The 14,365-nt window shown below is 40.0% G+C and overlaps 1 protein-coding gene across 7 annotated transcripts in view; it reads right to left on the bottom strand.

Moving 5' to 3' along the window:
• Window positions 1-14,365, bottom strand: part of Nek1 (NIMA related kinase 1) — a 142,851-nt gene that overhangs the window by 70,428 nt on the left and 58,058 nt on the right. For 6 of the 7 annotated variants that reach the window (XM_076553291.1, XM_076553290.1, XM_042262983.2 and 3 more), the window contains one exon: window positions 8,479-8,581. The exons of the other annotated variant lie outside the window; for it this stretch is intronic. In XM_076553291.1, coding sequence (XP_076409406.1) covers window positions 8,479-8,581 — 103 coding nt within the window. The remainder of the gene's footprint in view (window positions 1-8,478; window positions 8,582-14,365) is intronic. 7 annotated transcript variants of the gene reach the window in all.

The raw sequence follows: 14,365 nt of genomic DNA on the forward strand, positions 1-14,365 counted from the left end.
CAATGCAGTATGGAGAAATGAATACAGAACGCAGCTAGAACAGTGTCAGAAGCTGGGAAGAGGGCTGATTTACACATATGTGTACACACAAGTGCCTGTAGAACTGTCAGTGAGATCATTCCACAACACTTCTAGAAAGAAATAGTTAAGGCCAGGCAGTGGTGGCGCACGCCTTTAATCCCAGCACTCGGGAGGCAGAGGCAGGTGGATCTCTGTGAGTTTGAGGCCAGCCTGGGCTACAGAGGGAGTTCCAGGATAGCCAAGGCTGCACAGAGAAACCCTGTCTTGAAAAAAAAAAAAAAACAGGGAAGAGGGGAAAAAAAGAAACAATTAAGGACAAAGTCCCAAAGAGCATTAACATGTAAAGAATGAAGAAAAAAAATAACAATTACACAAAAGAACATGCCAGGAAATCGAGGGAGAGGAGTTCAGGGTAAATTGCAGAAGGCAAGGAAGGACGTTCACAGTCACGTTCAGATGCCACAGGAAGGTCAAGTGAGATGAGGATCACAAATGGTTCGGCTGGGCTGGCAATGCAATGGTCCATCACTTCTTTAGTTCATGAGAAGTGCTCGGTTCAATCTCCCGCACCACAAAAACAAATAAACAAACAAAACCAACAGAAAAGCACATATTTCACAGGATGGACACTAGTGACTTCTTTCAATATGGTGGTGTGGTAATAAACTGTTTACAGAGTTAAAATAATAGATAAGGAACTAGAAACAAATAAAGCTTCATTCATTTGAGGAGTCTGTCTATGACTTATACAGAGTTAATGATGGGAGAAACAGAAACCTAATTAGAGGTTATAGGAAGGTATGATTAAAGAAGGACTGCTAAAAGAGAGAGGACATAATTAGTGTGATAAGGGCCCCAAATAATGACAGTATGGCATCAAAGATAACAAAATGCTGAAAGTGAAAATCATAAATGGTTCAAACATGATCTTCATAGCTTTGATTTTCTCCAGTGATGTCTAAAGGTGCAATCACAGATATCAGCTCAGTTACACATAATAAGGCAAGTTAACCCAGAAAACAGGCTCCAACAGGAGGGAGGAGAGTCAATTATCCGGGAATGTGTATAACTGAGTATACTGAATGACCATATTATATTACTAGAAACAACGCCAATGTCCCTCTACAGAGGAATGGATACTCTAACTGTGGGACAGCCATACAAAAGAACGTAACTCAGGAATGAAAACTAATATGGCTAGATATGGTGGCACACACCTTGAACCTAGTACTAGATGACTCAGAATTTTCAGTAAATGTCTAAAAAACAAGTTCCAGCACCATAGTGAATGGAAGCAGATCAGTGGTAGGGAAGTGATCAACTGAAGGGGCACAAGGAAACTGGGGAAATGGCAGCAACGTTTGGTAACGTGGTAAAGCAATACGCACATGATTATATGCATATGTCAGTTACTCATCAGGACATACTTAACACCGGCAAATTTTACTATGATTATAAGTCAACTTAAAAAGAAACTCTTCTGTGGAGAGTCTGCGTAGTATGTTCTCATATGAAACCCTTGCAGCTCCTCACAGGCAGCTCCTCTGAAGGCAGTGAAAGTGGTCATGTGCCACTTCCTATCTGCAGACCTACAAGTGTACAGCCCAAAGGTGAACCCTAGCCTAAAGCGCAGACTTCGGTGGTTACAATGTGTCAGTGCAGGGTTCTCAGTTCTAAGGAATGGACCACCAGGTACAGACTGTTGGTAATGAGGAGGCTGTGCACAGGCGGAGGCAGAACGTGACTGGAAATCTCCACAAATGTCTATCTTCCTGGGAGCCTAACGCTGCAACACAGAACGATCGGGCTGGTGAGGTGACTCCGTGAGTGAAGACGCTTGTTACACCAGCTTGACAGCCTGGACTCGATCCCTGAAGTCTAGGTAAGGGGGAAAGAACTGACTCTACGAGGTCGGCCTCTGACCTCTTCACGCACGCACGCACAAAATTTAAAATAAAAATGTAAAAAAATTAAAAAATAAAGTCTAGCTGGGCAGTGGTTGTGCACACCTTTAGTCCCAGCACTTGGGAGGCAGAGGCAGGTGGATCTCTGAGAGCTCAGGGCCAGCCTGGTCTACGGGGTCAGTTCCAGGACAGCCAGGGCTACACAGAGAAACCCTGTCTTGAAAAAACAAACAAAACAACAACAACAACAACAAATAATAATAAAGTTTATACAATTGCTCCTTTACCTTATCTCATCCATCATCCCCAAATAGAGTCTAAAATTATGAGCAAAGGACGAACTCTAAAAAGACCGCCAAGAAAGGAAGGGGAACCACTCAACCTATTTCTCTGGCTCTTCCTCTAAAGCAAGCATGTTTTACTTCTTTTGCTTTGGACATCAAGACTCCAGGTTCCTCAGCCTTTGGACTTGAACCAGTTAATTTTCCATGGCTTTCAGGTCTCTGCCAGAGACTGGGGACTAGAGTATTAACATCTTATGTCTAGATGGTTCTGGCTTCCTAGACTGTGTCATTACCAGCCTCCCTAGCCCACAAACTCCCACACAGGAACTTTTCTGCTTTTGTGACTGTAAATCAATCTATTAAATCCTCTCTTACATAAATATATACTCTAATGTTTCTGTATGTTTTGCTGGATAATTCTGCCGAATATACTAGTGTACATATTCTTGTACAACACTTGATTACAAATAATTACAGAGATAAATTATACTCAACTAGGGAGAGATGCCCCCCCCCTAACCCCTCACTACCTGTGGCAGGTGGGAGAGCTGGCCCTGAAGTCACGAGAGCAGGGGAGCTGCCCTGCCCCCTCATGGGCTGCAGCACTCAGGAGCAGCAGCAGGCTCTGCAGTTTCCCTGGGCAACACAGTGGAGCTGGCCCTGGAGGTCTGGGTGCCTTGAGCCTGCCCCAGAGCCCGAGAACTGGTCCCACCCCTTGCTACCTGCTGCAGTGGGAGAGCTAGCCAGGGCAGTGTTGGAGAGCTCACCCTGGTGGTGAGAATGAGGGAGAGCTGGTGTGCTGACCAACCCAGCTACTACCCTGAGGTTATGTAAGCTGGCCCACAGCAACATCTACCTCATCTATGATCTGCAGGAGGAGCACGTAAAGGGGCCACTGGTCCTGCACACCCAAAGCTGCAGGATCTCCATGACACAGGGCAACAATGGGATATCCAAGAGGAGTCTCAGTGAGGGCCCAGTGTCTATAATGTAGCAGAAGCCAGAGGCCTTGAACAACACAGATCCCCTTCCTAATGCTGCAATTTTGCTTTTGTTTCTGAGCGGTAGAGGGGACAGAGAGAAAGGTTGCCCTTTTATGGAGGGCATGTTAGCATTAGGCATTCAAAATCAAACAAGGATTTAACTGGTACTGCAAAGACAAAGAAATTCAGTGATAAGGAAAGAGGACAGCATTGGCTTCAAGTATGACACCTAGAGAAGGAAAAGTGTGTCAGGAAGACTGTGGTGACAGGGGTGTGAGCATGCTCCATGGCAAGTGACACTGGGGACAGTGAGGGGGTCACCTCCAGCAGTATGTCGCACTCGTTCTGCTCTCCCTGGACAGTGTCACAGGAAAGGAAACAGCTCTAGTGCACACACGGTTATAACAACGAGCATCCAAGACTGCCGTATATACCTTCGGACTGCTAACACGGTAAGCTGAAGGGACCAAGACAGCACAGCCAGTATGCACCAAGAATAAGGTGACAACAGGAACGGCAGGCAAATGAGAACACCACAAAGAAGCTTAAAGGGAAAACAAACTAGAATCTACAAACACATGCACAGAGTTCTGGAGTAAAAACAAACTGAGCAGATGAGGTGAGAGCTAACACATCAGTGAGCTGGGAAATCAAGCTTGAAAGGAGGGAAAAGGCATGAACAGAAGGACAAAAGAAAGGACATTAAACACAAAGGTTAGAATCTCAGTTGAGAGCAGTTTTCCTGGAAAGGTGAAGTATTTAGAAAAACATTACTCAGGGAGATAATCAGGGAGACTATCCCCAGAACGGAAGGTGAACATATATACTGAGAGCTACATGTATCAGTGAGAATCTGTGTCAAGTCAATGAAAAATAAAACAAGACCAAACCACCGAAAAATGATCAAGTGAAACTTCAGAATAGCCCTAAGTTATCAGAGAAACAGCTGCTTACAGGGAGTGTGTCTGAAACATCACGTCTCATTAGCAACACTGAAGGCAGATGGCAGAGCAGAATCGCCACAGTACCATGGGAAATAAACAAGCGAGCACGTAACAAACCCTTCAAAAGTGTACTTCCTCATGGTATAACAAGTTTTTTGTTTTTTTGAAAGATGTAGACAGACGAACAGAGAACCTAAAATGGGGTCGGCCAGGAGGTGGGGAGGAGAAAATCATGATAAAATACATTATATGAAAATTTTAATTAAAAATCAATTAATTAAAAAAGAAGAAAAAAGAATGGCTTACGGGCTCAGGGAACATGACAGAAGAGTCAGAGGATGGGGAAAAGTGCTGTGAAATCTGTCTTTAGAACACCACCTCTCCACCTGTGTGTCATGATCCCTTTGGGGGTCAAATCACCCTTTCACCAGGGTGGCCTAAGACCACCGGAAAACAGAGATATTTTCATTGTGATTCATAACAGTAGCAAAATTACAGCTATGAAGTAGCAGTGAAAATAATTTTATGGTTGGGGGTCACCACAACCTGAGGAACTAACTGTATTAAAGGGTCGCAGCATTAGGAAGGTTGAGAACCACTGCTCTAGAGGACATGGCTGTAGAATTCACGAACTCACAGCCACTGTGGTTACCTATGAAAGACCTTTGTAAAATCAAGCCAGCCACAAATGAAATACTTATCTCCAGGCCCTACCCCATAGAGAAGAGCTACTGGTAATGTAGAGTTGCTGCTGGTGAAGGGGACTCATTCTTCACTGAGGATATATGGCTACTGATAGGTTTCCCATGTTCCACTAGAGGGCCCCACACTCATGCACATATGGGCAAACACTAGCTGGACTTAGTGGGTGTGTGTGTTAGGGAGATTTAGGGGAAATAGAGGAGTAATGGAGGATAGATACAGTGTTTTATTGTATACATGTATAAAATTCTGAGAAATAAAACTATTTTTAAATCAAAGACTTGTTTATAGCCATGACAGAACAATGTGGTTAGCTCTACACTAAAAAAAAATTTTTTTAAAGTTTCAGTAAAATACAAGAAAACATGGTTTTCAAATACTGGATAACAGGCAGCATGGGGTAGATCCTTGTGAGGGGGAGAAAGGGCGGTGCGCCGGAGCCCAATAATTGCCCCATTCATGTCTGGCCAGAGCTTCTAGGCAGCAGCACAAGACAGGAAAGCCAAGTAAAGCTGGAAGGTCCCTCCTAGCTGAGGAGACGTTATTTGGAGATTGAGAAAGCTGCACAGGGAGCCCTGAGAGGATGGAGAGGTTCTTCAGAGTCTCTCACCGAGTGGCCAACAGCTAATAATGCCAGTGGCTTGATCAGCTCGCGATGCTTCGTGTTTCCAGCAGCCATCACAAAGTCCTCAGAAGCAGTAAGGCACTGTACCCAGCAGAGGTCCTGCCAGGCTCCAGCACAGCACAGGGCAACTCAGCATGAGGGAAAACACTGTTCCTTACAGCCTCGGGGAACCTTGAGAGCCAGCCTTCAGTGACTCAAATTACTCCTAAATAATTAAATAATCCCCCAAATGTTTAAAGAATAGAAAACACTTAAGATAAAGCACACAGTACTTGACATAGTATTACAAATTATTAGGCATATTAAAAATAGGAAAAGATTTTTCAAATAAGAAAATCTTAATCAATAGAGACTCAGAAATAGCAGAGAAGACAGAATTCATAGATGACAAAATTAAAACAGCTATTATAATGACATTCTATATTTTCAAGGCAGAAACAGTGTTTATAAAGACAAACTAAAACTATAAAAACAAGTCAATAGTAAGAGATTTTTAAAAACTATAGTATGTGAACTGAGGTAGAGCACAGTAGTACAGCAATAGCCTATACATAAGAAGCCCTGGGTTTTATCTCTAGCAATGCAAAAACAAAACAAAAATATGAGATGAAAAGCATCAGGTCTGGATGAGATTAGCAGCAGAATACACAGTAGATTAATGTCCTTCAGGACACGACACAGCAGTAGAAACCACCCAGAACCAAACACAGAGAAAAAGAAAAGGCATCAATGCACAGCGGGGAGGCACACGCAGTCTAATATGTATACTATATTCTAAAAAAGGGGAGGATTGTTTTGAAGAAACAGTGGCTGAAAATTTGAACCTACACACCCAGGAAACTAATGAACAGGAAGAAAACTCAGGAGTTATCTAATAATCAAATTGCTTCTAGCACAAAGAAAAAGCTTCCCTGAGTCAAACAGGATAAGGCATATAATATACATGAGAAAAGATAAAGAATGATAGCTTCTTGTCAGAAATCGGGCATGTCAGAAGATACACAGTGCTCAATCTATAGAATACCGCAGCAAAGATGCTTGTCAAAAACAAAGGCAAACTCAAGGCTGAGGAGACGGCTCAATAGTTACAGCTTGTGCCACGCAGGCAAAAGAACCAGTTTGATTCCTGTATCCCAAGTCAATGTCAGGTGGGCGTGGCAGCCTGCCTGGAATGGCAGCTTGGAAATGGAGACTGGGGAATCCCTGGAGCAAGCTGGCTGCCAAGACTAGACATACTGGTTAGCTCTGGGTTTGACTGAAAGACCCTGCCTCAAAGAATAAAGCAGAAGAGTTATCAAAGAAGATGCCTGATAACTTCAGTCCCCACATACACCCAGACACACATGTGCTCCCATACCCATGTGAATACATCATACATACATATACATGAAAAGACAAAAAAAATGGCAAAATGTTTTCTCAGACCTACAAATGCAGGTTAAAATCACCATAAAGTATTGCTAAAGTGTAAGGAAAAAAATAAAGGCATTTTCTCTACAAATTTTGCAAAGTATCTTTTTAAACAAAATACAAGAGGAAATTCTCTAACATTAAGCAAAATAAACTGATGATAGAAGATTAAGGAAAAACAGTAAGGGAAAAAGTCATTAAATCTTGACAGTTCTAATAATTATCACTTTTTAAGATTCTTTAAATTTTATTTTAAATTATGAGTATGTCTTGTCTGTCTGTGTATGTACAAGTGAACACAGGCACTGAAGAGGCCAGAAGAGGGTATCCCCTGGGTCCCCAGCTGGTTGTAAGCCACTTGATGTGGGTGCTGAGAATCTAACTCGGAGCCTTCGCAGGAGCTAAGTAAGCACTCTTAACTGTAGAGCCATCTCCAGTTCCAGTAACCATTTTAAATAATAATCTGCAACCAGAGCCAGGAATGCTGGTGCATACCAACAATCCCAGCACTCAGCTGGGCATGAGGATCTTATATTTTTGGTGGTGAGCCTAGCCTTTAATGGCTGAGCTATCCCTCCAGCCCGGGCATGAGGATCTGGAGTTAGAGGCCAGCCTAGGCTATACAGCAGTTTAAAAGCCCTTTAAAAAAAAAAAAGCAATCAAAATTATTTCAGATGGTTATTAATAGGGAGAGGGCAAGAAATTATCTTTTCCCATCTAGAAAAGGGTCACAAATACATATTCATTCCAGATATTAAGAAAGTAATTGGAGAATGTGAGTTAAAAACATAAATAGTGGCCAATTAAACCTGTAACTATATTTTTATAATATAACCTCAAAGGAGAAAAAGTCTTGTGTTGAATAACTTAATAAACCTGCAAAGTTACCAATTATGAGCCTTTAATACATGTGTGATAAGTCTAACAAAATAGCTTGAAACATATCCTACATGAACAGGAGGCTCCGTGGGGAGATGAACAGACAGAAGCAATCCTCAGTTGCTTTATGAGCACAAGATCAAAAGATGTTTGCGGCACACTGCAACTAAGAACTATGGAGAATTTCAACTACTTAGATGATTACCACGGAACTTAATATTTTCTTAGATAAATGACTTAATTTTATAATTGGCTTAACTGGATGTTTTAAAGTAGTTTGATTTCTAATATGCTTTTCAACAAATACAGTTTTATATATCTGCACTGAAACATTTATTTCTCTTTTTTTTTTCTTCTAAAATTCTTTGCTACTTGAAAGTATTTAAAACAAAAAATGTGTGAGGAAAAAAATCTAACAATTTAAGAACTTCTTTCTCTAATATGAATACCTACCCATTTCCACCGTTTCTAAAGAACAAAATGTAAAATAATGATGTAATTTCACCGTTGTCATAAAGATACCATCAAAAGATATCAGAGAACAGGTTAATAAACACAATATATGAAAATATAATCTGTATATTATGCTGAACACCTTCAATATCTTTTATTATAAATAGACTGCTACATCATAATTCTTTTTACTTACACTTACACTTACACACACTCCAGGCCTTAACTTTGAATACTGATATGTTCAAAATCTCAAGGAAAAAAACGCCATACCACATGTCCTTCGGCTCGGGCTTTATTCTGCATAGCTTCCCGTTTCCGCTGGAGGAATTCTTCCACTTGCTTCGCCCTCTCTACAGCTAGCGGTCCTTTTTGCCTATTTTGGACAAATCACAGAGTCAGCCATTTTGAGCATTAAATTCCAAATTAAAATTATACTTATTATTTTCTTTTTTTCTTGTAGAACATGAAAGCAGAAACAAAATAAACACTTTCTCTGTAAAGAAGAGATGTGTGTGTGTGTGTGTGTGTGTGTATTGGTCTCTGTTGTTTTAATCACATTATTTACTACTTTTAAATAAGTAAAATCTTAACACTACTTCAAAATCTTAACAAGACTCATTTTATATTTATATGATGCACTTTATTTACAGTAAAATGGATGTTAGGGAAAAAGTAATAGCAGTTATTGGCTTTACTCTTATTTTAATATTTTGGCATCTTTTGCTGACAATTATGAAAGAATGTAAATATGCTGAGTGTAGACAGCAAATTAAAAGTGATAAACATGTACCTAACATCTACTACATATGTCAGTCATCGTGATAAATACGGTAGGTAGGAACAAATACACAAGCAAATAAGCCAGCCCCAGTAGTCAGGAAACTGACAGCACACCATCAAGTGTGTTTACATTTGGAGAGGAGAAAGAAGTCGGCGAGCAAGTTACTGTCTGGGTCCACTTAGACCCTGGCTCGTATGGCATATCAACTTCCTGTAGCTTTTTTTTTTTTTTCTTTTTGAAAATAATTAAGTTATGTTCTGAAAAATAAGTCATGAAATAATGACTGTTTCCCAATAACATTTTTAAATGTCCAACTTTTGTTCTACAAATAATCATTTCTTCAACTTTTTTAAAGCAACAACTGAAACATAAAAATATTTTAAATAAGAAATTTAGCTGTAAAAACTTAAAATCTGGTGCTGGAGAGATGGCTCAGAGGCTAAGAGCACTTGCTACTTTTATAGAAGACCTAAGTTCCATTCCCAGCACCCATGTGAGATGGCTCAAAAGCACCAGTAATTCCAACTCCAGGGAATCTAACACCCATGGCTTCTATGGCACCCACACTTACGCATACACACATTTAAAAACAAATCTTTGAAAAGAAAAATCTAAAATGTACTGTATTATATCCCCATGAATGATAGTAGTCTAAAGTCCTTTGCCTTACATATTATTTAAAAGAAATTCTTTAGAACTTCCATCACAGGAATGTTCTAGGATTAGGTAATATCTGTCACTGGTTTAAGAGCCAATTACTAGGATGCTCAGCTATTCCAGATGGTACTGCAGTTCCACACGACTTTCCTGAGACCCAAGCACTGTTGGCTGGAGTAGGTTTGTCATATACCTCTGAAGTGCACATGTGCTGTCCTCTCGCAGACACACTATAACACACTATAAAACTGAGATCAGCTACAGGCATCTGGTCTGAATTCAGCATGCCTCTGCATATATCCAGGTAATCCGCAACCTGCTCTGCTACTTCCCTGTTTACAGAAGCCTGAGCTCAGGGAGGGCAGATGAAGTACCAAGCATCATGCTCAGACATGTCATCTGAAATGGATGGCTACTTGGGAAGGTTCCTTTTCATGGTCCTGGAAGCATACACCACCACCTGCCTCCAATCTCTCTGCTTTGCATCATGATGGCACTGACTTCACCTTCATAGAAGTAAAACATGTTTAATTTGCCATTCCAAAACAAGAACCGCGCAGTGTTTGCTAGCATAACACGCCAACCAGCACACACTATTAGAATTATTGCACAGTACCTCACAAAAAAACATGATCATATGTACAGCAGCCTTGATTATGTATACATAATCACACTCTTACGTATACATGATTCTATCTGCTTAACATATTTTAAAAGTGCAGCTTCACTCAGCAGCTATTGCCTTAGTTGGTTTAATTAAGCGGGTTTATATGACTGGTTGCTTTCAAATACACACTTAAAATCTTTAAAGATTATTTAAACATGATTTCTCTTTTCTTCTGACTTACTAAACAAAGAATTATTTAGTATCAACTATTTGTCATAATATACCAACCTCTGAAGATGTAAAGATGACTGTACTGGCTGCTTTTATGTCATCTTGATACAAGATAGAATCAACACAGAGGAGGGAGCTTCAACTGAGACAATGCCTCCATAAGATCGGGTTGTAAGGCATTTTCTAAATAGTGATTGATGAGGGAGGGCCCAACCCACTGTGGGTGGTGCCATCCCTGAACAGGTGGTCCTGGGGTCTGGAAGAAAGCAGACTGAGCAAGTCATGGGGATCAAGCAAGTAAGTAGCATCCTCCATGACCTCTGCATCAGCTCCTGCCTCCAGGTTCCTGCCCTGCCTTCCTTTGATGATGAACTCTGTGTGATGCGCAAGTGTAAGATGAACAAACCTTTTCCTCCCCAAGTTGCTTTGGTCATGGTGTTCATCACAGCAATGGTTACCATAACTACAACAATAACTAAAAGAGTTCCAGGAAACAAAGTTTAACTGATAAAAATCAATCAGAGTCAAGTAATTCTCTGACTTATGTTAAAAACCTAGACACCACACTTACTTTCTACACATATTACCTTTTTCTACTTCATATATGCCCTGAATAATCTATAATACACATTCTTAGGCATTGGAGCTCAGATTCTTATTTTTGCCATTCTTTAAAGTAGTAAAACTGCTAAACTGTGGGCACAAACTGTCTATTATAGAAGGCTCATGGAGATAAGGAGAAAATAATTTACTTATTTTTCATTCTCTTCATTAAACTCTAGTAAGAATTCAGACGAAATGGCCAGGCATGGTGGCACATGCCTTTAAACCCAGCACTCAGGAAGCAGAGGCAGGCCTATCTCTGTGAGTTCAAGAACAGCCTGATATACATAGTGACTTTCAAGATGCCAGGGTTATGTAGAGACCCCTGTGTGGTGGTTTGAATGAAAATGGCCCCCATAGGCTCATAGAGAGTGGCACTATATGAAAGGATTAGGACATATAACCTTGGAGGAAGTGTGTCACTGGGATGGGTTTCAGAAATCCAAGCCAGGCCCAGTGGCTTGCTCTCTTCCTGCTGCCTGTGGATCAAGATGTAGAACTCTCAGCTCCTTCTCCAGCACCAGGTCTGCTGGCATGCAACCATGCTTCCCACCAAGATATTAATAGACTAAACCTCTGAAACTGTAATCCAGCCCCAATTCAATGTTTTCCTTTCTAAGAGTTGGCATGGTCGTGGTGTCTCTTTACAGCAATGGAACACTGACTAAGACACTCTGTCTCAAAAAAAAAAGCAAACATACTGTACAACACTTAGTATCAGGAAAGCATTGTCTTACATTAACAACAAAAGAACCACACATGTACAACTCAGAGGTATATAATAGGAACCTAGAGACTAGGATGACAACATACAAAGCTGTTAAAATGGGCTAAGCATTGTGTTAGAACAGAAATAAGGACATCAACACAGCTATGGTACCGACAGGGAAGGAGAACCACTGTGGCGTTCTTTCCCTGGGAAACAGTTATCCTAAGACAAGCCTGTTAATTCCCTCAGCAAAAAGGGGGCAGGTAATTTTCTTTTCTTTTCTTTTTGTAAATACATGAAGAAGTAGCAAGATATTGGTGGGAATACCATATATTATATCCATAGCTCAAATTTATTACTAAAGAGGATTTTAAATTTTGTGAAGGATAATTACAAATACTTCAAGAGGTGAAAAGCCCCATAAAAATAAGCAATATTCTAGACAACAAAGAAAGTACAAGAAAAGTGATTCACTGTTTTCAGACAGAACAGACCAGTGATAGAAAGCTAAGAGGGATGAGAAAACAAGAGTATTCACTAAGTTTCCTTTCTATTTAAGGATACCTAGTGGAATGGAACACAGAGGAGAGGATGTGGAAAAGTGAAGCAGTAGAAAACACAAATGTGAAGAGGCACCAAATCATTTCTTAAAACGTAGCTGTACACTGTTTGAGGTCCCAATAGTTAAGAGGCTAATAGCTGTGTCATTAAGACACAGATGTAAGAACAGTCAGACTAGCCAATGTTACTGTTAAGGAAGGCAGAGAAAAGTATAAAGAAAGCACAAGCAAATAGGAAGAATTCCATTTCAACTCTGTTTTCACTAATATATGTTATGTAACTTTAAAAAACTCTATATGTTGCCTCGATTTCTTGATCTGTAAAATAGGGAGACTACTACTATCTGTTTCACAGTGTTGGTAATGACTGAATTACTACTATAGTTAACCATTATTGATAGTTTATGTCCTACTGAATTAATGAATGCTGAGCCACTGATCCTAGGGAAAATACAGAGTTAAATTCCTGCAGGTCTGTCACATTTGTCAACAGAATAATTTATAATTCTGTTTCTGTGTTCCTGTTTCAAGAAAACTGCTTACTATATAAAGTTTGTTCATTATAATTTAACTCAGGAGCAAATGTCCCTATAACCAAAATATGAATGAAGTTTATCTAACATGTATTTACCAACTGAGCTATCTCTCCAGCCCTCAAAAGTATGATCTACAGCCTAAGAAAGTGGTTCTCAACCTGTGGGTGGAAACCCCTTGGAGAATCGAACAATTCTTTCATGGGGTTCATATATCAGATATCCTGCTTATCAGATATTTACATTATGATTCATAACAGTTGCAAAATTACAGTTATGAAGTAGTAGCAAAAACAATTTCATGGTTGGGGGTCACCACAACATGTGGAACCATATTAAAGGGTTGCAGCATTAGGCAGGTTGAGAACCACTGGTCTAAGATGATACAATCCTACTTTCTTCACAGTATAATATTCAAAGGCTGGGATTTAGGCTAATATTTGTCTTTAAAAAGTCAGCCTCTATGATAAAATTATCCTCAATTAGGTTTCACATTTAATTTTCTATTTTACAGAACTAGTAAGTTAGACAACCTATACCAAGGCCACAATAATAACTAGGTTTTAGGTGCTCAAAGTTGACAGAGGCAAAGGTATTCTAGGTAAGAGAAGAAGGGTACAGATGAACAAACATAGGGAAAGCTTGTCTTATTGCCTTGCCTCTCCTAAAAGCATATTTTTAATGGAAAAAGACAAAGTAGATAACATGCAAGAACAGATGATAATGTAAGCAGAAGCATGAAATTATGAGGAAAAAAAAACAAACGAAATGTACAAATCCAAATACACTACAGTGGAAACACAGAACGCCTCTGAGGGGCTCAGTAATGGACTGGACAAGGCTAAAGAAAGAATCTCTAATCCTGAGGGTATGGTAAAAGACATTTCCAAAATAGAAAGACAAAGAAAAGATCAAAACAAACAAACAAACAGAAGATACAAGAACTGTGGAACAATTACAAAGGGCAACATACATGCCTTTAAAACAATAACGGCTCTGACTTCCCTGGATTCGTGCCAAACATCAAATCAGAGATCCAGGGAACTGAGAACAAGAAAAACTACCACAGCCAAGCTTCAGGAAATCAAAGACGAAGTCTTGAAAGAAGAAAACTTATACATACAGAAGAGCAGATAAGAATTACAATCAACTTCTCCCCAAAAGGAAGCAAACAAGAAAGTGAGGGAAATATGTAAGTGGTGAAAGAAAAGAATACCCATCTTAACCTCTGTAAGCTAATATTATTCTAACAAACGTGAGGTAAAGGCTTTCTCAGACAAAAGCTGAAGAAATCCGTTCTCATTACACCTGCTTTACAGAAATGTGCAGACGAAGTCACTTTACTAACTTTAATCTAGCAGAAACTAGCTTGCTGACAGTAACAGCACGGAAGCAGTGGTCTATTACATGTGTCTCTGCATATCCATGCACACCTAGATAGGACATAAATGACAGTAATAATAAAATGGACGGCAG

Source organism: Peromyscus maniculatus, chromosome 17 (genome assembly GCF_049852395.1).
Source record: "Peromyscus maniculatus bairdii isolate BWxNUB_F1_BW_parent chromosome 17, HU_Pman_BW_mat_3.1, whole genome shotgun sequence".
Taxonomy (NCBI): domain Eukaryota; kingdom Metazoa; phylum Chordata; class Mammalia; order Rodentia; family Cricetidae; genus Peromyscus; species Peromyscus maniculatus.